Source organism: Cervus canadensis, chromosome 7 (genome assembly GCF_019320065.1).
Source record: "Cervus canadensis isolate Bull #8, Minnesota chromosome 7, ASM1932006v1, whole genome shotgun sequence".
In the NCBI taxonomy this organism is placed as follows: Eukaryota; Metazoa; Chordata; class Mammalia; order Artiodactyla; family Cervidae; genus Cervus; species Cervus canadensis.
In genome coordinates this window covers 57,434,196-57,447,298 of record NC_057392.1, presented here as the reverse complement: position 1 = coordinate 57,447,298, position 13,103 = coordinate 57,434,196, and the positions used below count along the sequence as shown (strand labels likewise).

The 13,103-nt window shown below is 41.9% G+C and overlaps 1 protein-coding gene across 1 annotated transcript in view; it reads right to left on the bottom strand.

Moving 5' to 3' along the window:
* LIPH (lipase H) overlaps positions 1–13,103 on the bottom strand; it is a 48,392-nt gene that overhangs the window by 21,708 nt on the left and 13,581 nt on the right. Inside the window, exons 2-5 of the mRNA XM_043473501.1 lie at positions 10,365–10,732; positions 9,155–9,263; positions 3,567–3,668; positions 1,191–1,280 (exon numbers count right to left, since the gene is read on the bottom strand). Of these exons, the coding sequence (XP_043329436.1) occupies positions 1,191–1,280; positions 3,567–3,668; positions 9,155–9,263; positions 10,365–10,732 (669 nt within the window). The remainder of the gene's footprint in view (positions 1–1,190; positions 1,281–3,566; positions 3,669–9,154; positions 9,264–10,364; positions 10,733–13,103) is intronic.

Genomic DNA, 13,103 nt, shown 5'->3' with positions numbered 1-13,103 from the left:
TTCAATGTTTAGTCTTTTTTTCTATACTTACACATGTCCAAATATACACTTAAAAAACAAAGTAGGATTTTTTGTTTGTTTGTTTTATTTATGCTGTTTAATTTTGTCTCTTTTTCACTTTGTAAATATTTCATATTGGAAATATTTTCATTAAACTAACAACATGTTTTTTAAAATTATATCCCTTTGCTTAGGGTGCGCCATGCTATTTAATAATTTTCCTATGTTGGAGATAAATAATCCTGTGTTGAACATCTTTGCACTCTGATTTTTTTACTGCATTTTCCATTATTCCTCTAGGAGAGATTGCCAGATATGGAATGTCTAAGTCAAAGACGTACCTTTTCAAGAGAGAGAAATAATTCATAAAAGTTTTTTAATCATACGGTGATGCTTTTTTAAAGTAGTATATTTAAGCAGTAATGTTTTATTTATAATTTACAGTTGGACCACCTCTATCATCTCAGAAAATTTATTTTCAGTTAATAACAATTCCACAGGGCTTTCCTGGTGGTCAGTGGTTGAGAACCCACCTTGCACTCCAAGGGACACAGGTCCAATTCCTGGTCCGGGAAGATTCCACATGCAGCAGAACAGCTAACCCTTGCTCCACGACTGTTGAGCCTGAGCTCTAGAGCCCATGAGCCACAGCTACTGAACCTACACACTGCAGCTACTGAAGCCCGAGGACCGAGAGCCGGTGCTCTGCAACAAGAGAAGCCACTGCAATGAGAAGTCCCACGCACTGCAACTAGAGAAACCCTGAGTGCAACAGTGAAGACCTACCACAGCCAAAAAATAAATCTTTAAAAAAAAAAACAAAACAATTTCCCATTGGGATTTCCCTGGTGGTCTGTCCAGTAGTTAAGAATCCACCTTGCAATGCAGGGGATGAGGGTTCGATCCCTGCTGGGAAAACTAATATTCCCACATGCCATGGGGCAACTGAGCCTGCATGCTCCAGAACTGGAGTGCCTCAGTAGAGAGCCGAGCTTCACAGCAAGAAAAGAAAGTCCAAATGCCACAAAGAAAGATCCCACATGGAGCAAGGAAGATCCGAAACTAAGACCTGAAGCAGCCAAATAAATAAATATTGAAAAAAAAAAAATCCCACATAGAATGATAATCAGATTTTTAAAATACACCCTTTTAAAACCACTGTTTGGCACAATATAAAGATCTATACTTACCTCCAAATATTGTTTTGGGGCAACCAGGTTGATCCAATCCTCCATTTGGGTAGAAGTCTATGTTTCCTAATGGTTTCTTGTAGCCCAGTGCTAAAAGAGAATATACTATGCTTTCATACTGCTTTGAACTCTTCCCATCTCATAGCTCATTTGCCTGCAACAGGATATAGGCAGGGATTGTCTTATTCTTGTCATTGCTGCTATTGTTGTCATTATACCTATTTAAATATTTTGTCCAAAGTTAGCCAGATAGTTTTAACCCACTCCAGTGTTCTTGCCAGGAGAATCCCCATGGACAGAGGAGCCTGGTGGGCTACAGTCCATGGAATCACAAAGAGTCAGACACAACTGAGCGACTAAGCACAGCACAGCAACCAGATAGCTAGAAAGCAGGGATTTCTAAGTAAGAGACTAGGAAGCTGGTAACAGAATTTATGTCTGATATTTCTGGAAATGAGAGTTTTGGCCCTCATTCACTGCATCACTGATAAAATGATAAGTTTCATGTTTATATTTGGCTGGAACACGCTTATTGCTGGGTGATTCCTGAGCCTCTAATTGCATTTGTGTAAGTGTTTAGTGAATAAGAAACAGGAAACCTTCACTTAGTAGGAGAAACCCTTAAAACTGATGGATCAAGGACGATTAAAAGGTTGGAAACTCTTCTAGAAAATGGAGACCTAGAAAATTATAGATAGATTTAATAATTGCTTATTCTGTTTAACCTTCTAACTCCAAAGTAATAAAAAAAATCCTTGATTAAAAGATTATATATATGAATGTATGTGTATATATGTATACACATATATAGTGTATCATTGCAATAATAATATGCGTGCATGCTCAGTCATGTCTAACTCTTTGCAACCCTATGGACTAGAGCCCGCCAGGCTCCTCTGTCCATGGGGATTCTCCAGCCAAGAATACTGGAGTGGGTTGTCATGCCCTCCTCCAGGAGACTTCCCCAACCCAGAGATCCAACCCTCATCTCTTATGTCTCCTGCATTGCCAGGCAAGTTCTTTACCACTATCACCACCTGGGAAGCCCACTATTATATATTGAGACAATACATGTGTCCGTGGGTGTGATACTAGGGGTTTTATACAGTTTTCTTCTAGTATTCACAATGTCTGAAGAGTAACCATTGGTAAATTCAGATGAAGTAAGTATGAAGATTCTGGGGCTCAGAGGACTTACGGAACAAACATGACACCACCAGAAAGAACAAAACCTGGGGTTTGAGTCCACCTCTGCCTGCAAAACTTATACTTTTTTCCTCATTTACTTTCTTTCCAAAAACAAAAAATAAATTACTCTGTGCCATCCAGAATTAAAATGGCATTGAGGTACTGCATCCAAATTAGATAACACTTCACATGCTATAAAACAAGCCATTTCACAGAGACATTTATTCTAAGTCACACAATACCACCCCAGAGTGCCCATGATAGCCAGTCAAGGTGGTTGTATCACAAAAGGGATGTACTACTGAATGACCACTCTGTCATTCTGTCCCCTCTGCCCTCCCTAAGTGCCTACTCCAGCTAAGTGCCTACTCCAGCTCTCCTCCCAGACATCTGGATATAAAGACCCACCTTTAACATCAGCCCAATCCCCACATTATGTACCCAGTATTGGAAATTAAATCAACACCATGAAAGACAGAAATAGCCAGGAAGATCTACAGAGAGCTGGAGAGGTCTAGGCAGTTCAGAAATGCTCTGTGGGGGGACTTCCCTGGTGATTCAGTGGCTAAGACTCTGCATTCCCAGTGCAGAGGGCCCAGGTTCATTCCCTGGTCAGAGGACTAGATCCTACATGCCCACAACCAAGACCCGGAGCAGCCAAATAAATATATAACCTTTTTTTTTTTTTAGGAAATGATCCCACATGCCACAACTAAGACCCAGAGCAGCCAAATAAATAAATAAATAAATATATATATATATATATATTTTTTTTTAGGAAATGTTCTGTGTGGAGAGACACAATGCTTAACTTAATCTTTCAACTTAAGGAAATAATGAGAAAGAACAAAAAAAAACACAGAAAATCATGCATCCAAACCGAGTTGCACTTATGGAAACATTTGTCCATGGTGTGCAAACCAGCCTCTCATTCCTTGATGGGTCAAGACAATCACTTTACAAGTAAGAGGTAATGAGAAGGGCACCCCCACTCCTTCAGGAGGTCCTAGATGCCTGCATAAAACCACTTCCCTTCAATCTTCCTGTGGATTTGGAAGCCTGCCCTGTAGGTAAAGAGGGAATCTGGAGGAACCTGATCCGCCTCTGCATGAGCATCCCCACAGGGAGAGACTCTTTGGGAGTTTGGGGGGGGAGGTGGTCACTGACCCACAAAGACAAGAATGTTACCGTCTGTGTCAGAATGGATGACATCAACGAATTGTGCGTCTCTGGGATCTAATCTGTCCTCTGGAGGTTTCCCGTTGAATAAAGGGCCCGCAGGGTCCAGACCTGCAAGAAAAACAGAGTTGGCTTGGCAGCCCCACGCCATGAGTCACCTGCAGCGGGCTTTTGATCCCTCCTGGTGAGGATGGTTCACAGGCTGCAGGGCACCCCTGGTGGTCAGGCACTCACATTCCCATCCTGCTGTGTCAGGCTCCTTTCCACAGCCCCATAGCCTTTTCCCACAGTGGAGGTGGTTACCCTCGCAGCACCCCCTTGAGAATGCAGCCAGACTCCCTCCGGAGGTGTACCTTTTTCTTTTTGCCGAGCGACGTGGCCTGTGGAATCTTAGTTCCCCGACCAGGGATTAAACCCACATCCTTGGCAGTGAGAGCTTGAAGTCTTAACCACTGGCCTGCCAAAGAATTCCCTGGAGGTGTACCTGTGTGGGCCCCCACAGTAGGGAGTGCACAGACAGATGGGGACCAGTGACGGGGATAAACTGGTTCCTCAGGAAAAAAAGCATCCAAGGGTGCATAAACAAAGTGAACACAGTACTTATGTTTATCCCATTTTAAATAACCTAGAACTTCACTTCTCTTCCTTGTTATTAAAAAAACTCCTTTATTGTTTCCATTTTTATTCACATTTACCAGCTTACATCAGAAGCCTGGGAGGGAGGCAAGGTAGCTATTGTCATTCCTATTTTACATGTGAATGAACTGAGGTTCAAGTGTCTTAACCAGAGCCACAGTCTCACAATGCAACCAGCTCTCTCCGCTGAGCTTTTTATTTCCATTAATTGGGTTTGGCAAACTGAGTGGGAAAGTGTGAGACTCATTTGTCAGGCCAGGCATTAGACCAGATATGGAGGAGGGAAATAAGTTGTGTGTGTCAGTTCCTGCACAGTTAACCCACTCCATAAATGCCTGAGCTGATTCCTTGCTCTTGGTCAATGTCAGTGGGATGTTCCTCACCATCATTATGAAACAGCTGCCAAAACAAGAGAGCAGCTCCTGTGATGATGTAACCACACACTAAAAACACCAGAAGATCCCAAAGGCCCTACTAACTAGAAACTTACCTGGAGTGGAAACGGTTTCAAGGGATGTCCCCCCAAGTTTTTATCTATGAAGATCATTTTAAATGACATCTCCTATCCCCAGTGCTATAAAACCCAAGAGATAGTATCTTTGCCTCAGCAGTCCTGGTTCTAGCCCCAGTCTCTCCATTTCTCCTCAGCTAACACCCTAGATTCCTTGAGGTATATCATTATCTGCCTCCTTTTCTTATCGCCCTGTCTTTTTCTCCCCCAATTTTTCTTCCTCTTCTGTCTGCTCCCAGCTGAAACTGATGTGGGAGGGGGTGGATCAATAACCAGGTACCCAAGTCCATAGGATATCAGCACAGCATTTTAAGGCAAGTACAGAGAAAAAGAGAGCGAGCCAGGCAGTCAGGCAAGAAAAGGGAAATTTATTAGAGGGAAAAGAGAGGGTGACTGGCTCTTAAGGAGGACCAGCGTCCTCCCTTTCTGACAGAGTCCTTCTTATACTCCACCAATGAAAAATTCTCTGAGGGGATGGTCACGCAGTGGAGGTCTAGAATCTGAGAAGATTCCACAGCTTTGAGAAGATAGGTGCCAGTGAGATAACACGATGCCATCTGGGCAATTTGGTCAGTCTCAAGGATCACTGTGATTTATTCCTTGCTGGCTTGGTTGACATAACGAGCAAGCCATCTTATCAGTGAGACCCCACGTGGATCCTATGAAGCATGAGAAACTCAGAACCTCAGAAACACCTTGCTGGGGAAGCCTCCCCCTCCTCACATAAAACAGCAGCACTTCCTGCCTGAGAAAATGAACAGTAAGAGCCTCAGTTTATAGCAGCCTCCAGATTCATGGCCGATAGACTGGCTTACCGTATAAAGTCCAAACCAGGGCAATTTCAAAAGTGATAAAGCTGCTATTAATAATTACGCCAGGACTGAAGACACAAATGAGGAATGTCACAGTAAACTTGGACATATGATCTCCTTAGAGAAAAGTCATAGCAAATGATCAGCTTACACTGTCAGCCAGAAATCACAAACTATCCTTAAAAAGCTGCATATTTTGTGTGAGCAGAGATCACTGAAGTTGGATAGAAGTGACATGAGCCCCAAACCTAGCATTAACCAGCTGTGTGATTTTAGGCAGGTTACTTCACTTCTCTGAACCTCAGTTTCCTTATCTGCAAAACAGAGGTAGAATTACTTGCTACTTCAGAAGGCTTACCAAGGCACTCCTATATCTAAATTCAGAATACTGAGATTATTACAGAACAGAAACAAAACCAACAAAATGGAGCTCTTTCTTGTTGCTCTGTGATCGCCAGCAAAGTGTCTAGCTAGTGATCCCTGGTTTTGATCACAAAAGTAACCAGTTTGAGAATCTGATGAAAGCCCTGGACCTCAGACCTCTTCCCAGGACAAATGTCCAATGTATTACAGGTGGCTTTAGGGGCCTCCCTTACTCCCATCCCAAAGGTCACCATGAACTAACTCTCCAAGGCAGTACTATCTAATAGAAATATAATGTGAGCCACATATATAGTTTAAAATTTTCTAGCAACCACTTTTTAAAAGTGAAAAACAAAGAAAACTGATTTTAATAATGCATTTTATTTAACCCAATATAGCAGTAAAATTTCATTTCAACATGTAATGAATATAAAAAATCCAATTTTTTAAATATATTTAAGGTATATTTTAATATATTTTTTTGTAAACTGCAAATTTCATGAAACTTTAATATTTTCATAACTTTTTTCATATTTTAATATATTCTAATATATCTTTCATTTTTAATAAGACATTTCATATATTTTAATATATTTTTCAAATTTTTTTAATATATTTTTTTCAAGATCCAGTGTGTGCTTTGTATTTATAGCACATCTCAGTTTGCATTAGCTACATTTCAGGTACTCAATGGTACACACAGCTCATGGCTACTATATTGGACAACACAGATCTGTGGTCACTTTTTAATGTATGGCATTCAGACCACCTGAATCTTCTGGTTAAAAGCAGACTCCTGGGACTTCCTGGTGGTCTGGTAGCTAAGAATTCACACTCCCAGTGCAGGGGGCCCTGGTTCTATCCCTGGTAAGGGAACTAGATCCCACATGCCACAACAAAGACCCAAATAAGAAAGACCCAGTGCAGCCAAATAAATACATTAATTAAATGTTTTTTAAAAAGATAAGAAAACTAGGCTTAAGTTACTTTTAAAAAAATAAATAAAAGTACAGACTTTTGGATCCCAAGACCAGAGATCATGATTCAGCATGTCAGTATTGTATCCAACACTCCAAGATGATTTTCATAAGAATCAAATTTAATGTATTATCAAGTGATGTAGGTACTTGAAATGTTTTTAAACCTATTCATCTTGTTTGAAGAAATTAATGAAAAGTAATACCAGGAGACGTGCTTGGAGAGGAAAAGAAAAAGCAAGAACAGAAGACAAAAGGGGAAATGAAAGAGATGAATCAGACACTCTGGCCTAGATAGTTAGCAAGCAGAACCGCCCGGTTCTTAGGAGTTGGGAGTGAATTATGTCTTTCCCGCCCCACAATCCAGTGATCCCACTCAAGAAGGGCAGTTGGAGGTGAGTGGGGAAGGGAAACGCTTTACCCCTGAGACAAGCGCTTGGGAACAGGTGAATTTGACGTTGGGGCTCAGTGAGGATGAGGAACTGGGAGAACATGGGGCAGTCAGAGGAGACAGAAAATGGAGCTGCAGACTGTGGGCTGAGTCCAGGTCACAAAGCAGGGCTGCATGGGCCCAGGGTGGAGGGGAAGCTGGCTTGGGGAATTTCCATGGTCAGAGGCCAGGTTACATTGTATTTCTATCCAAAGTAGTTGTGGGAACAGGCTTGCTGCGAGGCTGAGGAGCAAAATTAGGGGGTAGATAGAATAAGGCAGTGATGGGCTGGAGCCCCCAGCGCTAACACTGGACAGCCCATTTAGCTTTTCTCTCCCCAAACTTTCTGGTCAGTGACGTCAGGTCAGTAGCTGAAAATCAGCCACAGTGGGATTATTTACATCATAGAATCAGCAAATGCTATAAATTTATTTGTGTGTGTGTGTGTTTGTGTGGACAGCTGATCAGCTTCTAAACACACCACTGGGAAAAGTCCCGGCTCCCAGAGGAGAAGCTCCCAACAGATAAAGATAACAAGCAAATTTGAGCCATTTTCCTTTGTACCCATAAGGAAAAATGAATTTTTAAAAAGTAAACACGTGTTGCCTTCTAAAACATTATAGTAATAATTTTAAAAATTGAAAAAGAGGGACTTTCCTGATGGTCCAGTGGCCAAGATTCCACGCTTCGAATGCAGGGATCCCAGGTTCCATTCCACATCGCCACAGCTAAGAGTTAGCGTGTTGCAGCTAAAGATCCTGAATGCTGAAACCTTGTGCCACAACTAAGACCCAGGACAGCCAAATAAATAAATATTTTTTAAAAAACTGAAAAAACATTTTGCTTACCTAGGAAAGCAGGTGAATAACATGAGGGCAACCTTGGCATTCGGAGTGAAAGTGAGGAAAAAAAAATAGCCCAGGAAAAAATGTGACCTCAAGTACCAGGGTTAGAAGACACCCAGCCAATGTGGAGTACATATGTATGTGAGAGAGAGAGACAGACCAACAGACAGACAGAAGGGTGGGGGAGGCGGGGCGGGGCGGGCCAGAAGACTAGCCCAGGGCCACATGTCAACTTAAATACCACATTCAGTCCTGTGACTCTAAAGGGTTACCTCTCAATTGTAGTTGGTTTGAATCATTTACCTTTCCCCTCCCTCCTTCCATTCAGTTCTGCCTTCCAGATTGCCTAGATTTGGAATGGCTATCTCAGTGTAAGGATCGATTCTGGAAAAGATATGGATGGCCAGAAGCTTTGCCTCTCTGAAAGAGAAAGCCTCCCTCAGCCCTTCGTCTGTCACTGTGGAAAGTTACTGAGCACTAGGCAAGTGAACCCAGCAAGGGGATCTTTCTTTGGAGTTTCACCTGCTGTGTTTCTGAGGGTTTTTATTCAGTCTTGGTCTGACAGCTGATAGTCACAGAGTAAGCTCCAGACAACATAATTTCCATCTCATTTTCCTACCCTGAAGCTCCAGCTATGCCTGGGGCTATATTAGATACTAGTTTAAACAATCTTGGATTAAATGAAAGGAAGGCCATCTGCTTGGGGCAAAATCCCCATCATGTGACATAGTTGTTTCTGTAGCCATAAGAGAAATAAAGTCAGCATCAAACTTTTCTACAGCATACACAATTAATAAAGTGCACATATTTTATTAAATAATAAATTTAATACTGCTGAAGTCAGTTACTACTATGGTCTTCCCTTTGCACAAGAGGACATTTGCTCAGAGTAGTTAACTAATTGGAAGAGCTGACTTGGAACCCAAGGACTTGGATTTCCTGTATCATGCTCCCCCAGGAAACACAGTTCACAGGCTGGTTATCCTGTGCCCATTCACAGGAAGCCTTACCTGTAACTCTTACCTGTAATTCTCCCCAGCTGGCCATCATACATCTTTCCCACAAACCCAGCTATGTGGGCTCCTAGACTTACTCCAATCATGTAAATGTCATCCAGAGAAGTTCCTTCTGCCTAGAATTTCAAAAGGTCCATTGTTAAAAATTGTGAGGGGCCAAGGAGTTGACAATACCTGGAGAAATTTCCTAACTGTTGACTTTGGAGAAATATTTCTAAGCACCTTATGTCCACTATCTTATTAAAATGTCACAACACCCCCACAAACTAGAAGCTATTCTTTTGATTATACAGATGAGGAAACTAACTGACCAGGCTGAAGTCATCTTCCCAAGGTCAAACAGCTTCTAGGAGGGAGCAGGACAGAATTCAAACTTGTCTGTCCAAATACAAACCTGTGCCTTAATTTTTATACCATGGTGTCTCCATTCGTGCTTCTGCTAGGAACCAAGCTGAGACATCTTAAAGCCTTCCCCATTGAGAAGAAGGGCAATCAAATATTTTAATGAACTCCTTTATCTTCAAGCTGGCTTGGTTAATGAATTATCATGGAGAGGGAAGGAAGGAAAGAAAGGGGCAGGGCATATAGTCCATAGTCCTGGGATAGCTGGTCATGAGTCATTTTAATATTCCCTTTCCCAAGGGCTGTGGCTTAGCTGAGGAGCTCATGTAAAATTTATGTCACCCCTGGTCACAGTGGCCACCAGGTATGGCTCTCTGAAATAGCCCCGATATCAAATCACTTTTTATCAGATTGGGTATATCAGTTTTGGTTTTGGATAATCTGATCGCTAAACTTTTGGCAAGTCTAAGAAAAGGAAGAGCTATGAAAGTTGAGAAAACTCTGGGCAGTGAAGCCAGGAAACCTCTCCAACCCATTAGGTAACTTTATATGAGTTAGAAAAAGATGTCCCTTCCCCAGGACACTTTGCTGTCATTCACTAGAAAATTATTATAATAGATATATAAATCTACAATGTCTACAGAGACGATGGTGCTTAGATGGATTCCCTGTGCAGTGCACAACCTGAATAGCCATACCTATGGGCCTTACCTTCAGCCCTTCCCTACACCCTCCTGGGGGCTTATTCAACTAACATTTGCAAAACACTGCAAAAATAGTCCTCCTGGTCATGTAGACACCTCTTGGCTTTAAATATCTAGATAATGAGCCAATTTCAATTTGGCTCTGAACCATCTAAGAGAATTCCTCCTTACCAACATTAGATCGATAAATTCCTTCAAGACTGTTGCCACTTTTCTGGTCTTACTAGAAGCATGGTTGTACATTACAGTAGTAGCTCCTCGATTCCAATCAACAATAACCACATTCATGTCTTCCACAGAGAGCAAACCCTCTACTAAGTCCTCTATCCATACTGGAGGAGAGCCTGTCGGCCTGAGTCCATGGACCACAAAGGTGGTTTTCTTAGTTACATTCAAGTTTCCCAAAACTGTGGAGTTGATGGCTTCTGCGCAGGTTGGGTTTCTCCTTGTGTAGAGCATCAACTTCACATTTAGTCCCGTTCCAACCACTGCACTGTGAAAACTCAGTTTGGTAAATGAAGGACATGTTTCACCTGTGTCTGAAAATAAAAATTAGATGGTATCATTACAGTTCTTTCCTTAGACAGACATCAAATAAGAGTTCTGTCCTACACTCATTGGAGTTCTTTCCATGTGTCCTACAGTACCTAGCAAGAGGCTGGATCTAGTTGAATGAAGTTTAAACATCATATCTGATTTAGAGTTCATAAGTAGTGTCTTCTTTTTCATGCAGAAAATAATTTTTTAAAAAATCCTACCCTCTTTTAAGATATAACCCAAAAGCTACCTTAGTGAAGCCTTCTCCAACTCTCCCAGCCTTAGTTACTGTCTGTCCTTCAACCCAGAACTCCCCAGCTCCTCTCTGTGCCACAATGACAGCCCAGTGAAGACATTTTCAGGGATGTACTATGGATGTTGCTTTATATGGATGTCTATCCCATAGGACCACAGTCTCCTTGGAATGGTGGCTTATGATTAATCTCATATATCCATCACTGTGCCCAGCACATAGTAGAGGACTTAGTAACTGAATCTGTAGGGTCCAAGCATCTCTCCTTGTCCACAGCTCCCAACTGCAATGGTGGTGGAGAACATGGTGTGCCTGGCTCTGCACCTTTCAAACGCATCTGAAACTGTTAACCATGGTGGCCTTTCTCGGGCCTTTCCTTCTTTGCTCAAACATCATCTTTAAGCATTCACCCTGCTGACTGGACTTGAAGAATGGCCTTAAAAGAAATTCTGGGGATGTTAAGAGAACAGCTTAAGATGAGCTTAGAGGGCTTCCCTGGTGGCTAAGCAGTAAAGAATCTGCCGGCCAATGCAGGAGACACGGGTTTGATCCCTGGTCCAGGAAGATCCCACATGCAACTAAGCCTGGGCATCACAACTATTGAGCCCATGCTGTAGAGCCTGAAACTACTGAAACCCATGTACCCTAGAGCCTGTGCTTCACAACGAGAGAGGCCACTGGCATGAGAAGCCCAAGCATCACAACTACAGAGTAGCCCCCGCTCACAGCAACTAAAAAAAAAGCCCATGCAACAATGAAGACCCAGCATGGCCATAAATAAATAAATAAATAAATAATTTTTTTTTTAAAAAAGAAGAGCTTAAAGCATCTCATTATGGCAGAAATTAAGATAGTGTTTAAAAACATGTCACAGGGACACAGGAACCAACTTGAAGGGGCTTCCACTGACCAGATCTGGGATAATTTGAGAGCAAAATAATTAAGGATGGTGATGAGTGATAGGCCGCTTGCATGCTCTCCGTGTACCCAGCATGGCCACATACAAAAAAAATTAAGGAGGCTTTGAAATCTCTTACCCTAGAAAAGACATGGTTAAAAATTGAGCCCCAGGGGCTTCCCTGGTGGTGAAGTGGATAAGAATCCATCTGGACACAGGTTTGATCCCTGGTCCGGGAAGATTTCACACACCATGGACCAACTCCCAAGCCCATGCTCCTAGAGCCTGTGCTCTGCACAAGAGAAGCCACCACAGTGAAAAGCCTGTGCACCCCAAAAAAGAGTAGTGCCCACTTGCAGCAACTAAAGAAAGCTCTCGCAAAGCCACAAAGACCCAGTGAAGACATAGATAAATAAATGAATAATTTTAAAAAATTGAGCCCCAAAATCACATATTCCTCCTTTTACTTTATACTGTCTAGTAGATTGTGCAGTGAGGCCTGCTCATAATGTAAATACCATCTTTTTCTTTTTTTTCTCAGCTTTATTGAGACATAACTGACAAATAATATTGAGTAAGTTTAAGGTGTATGACATCATTTTATATTATATATACTAAGAAATGATTACCACAATAAGGTTAGTTAAGACTTAACTCATTATCTCACCTAGTCACCCTGTGTATGTGTGAGAAGAGAACATTTAAAATCAACTCTCAATAAATTTCAAATATACAATACAGTATTTTTAACTACCATGCTGTACATTATACACCCAGGACTTATTCATCTATGTAAACATTTTCGCCATCAGTTGACCCCTTTGATTTCCCCCTTCCTGTAGATTACTTGTTGCAGGAAAACCTGGACTGAAACTTATCTGGTGCTTGTAGTTGCCCAACAGTAAATAATTGACTGTTCAAGTAATCATTTTATTGCAAAGGAAGAGTGGCTAGGTGGGGCTGAGCCTGTGGGACTTAGCCGTCAGTAAAACTGGGTTCTGTTCCTGGTTGTGTGACCGACTCACAACCCATAACCCCAGGTGGCCTGGGGAAGTTATGTCATCTTTTTCTCTTTACCTACCTGCCCAAGAGAGTTATGTGGTGGAGATTAATTATGAATGAGGTCATATTGGGGAAGATAGAGCCCCCTTTCCAAAGAAGGAGATTGCTTATTTACTGTATTTGTTCATTTTGAGCCAAATGATCAATACTAGGTCAATGT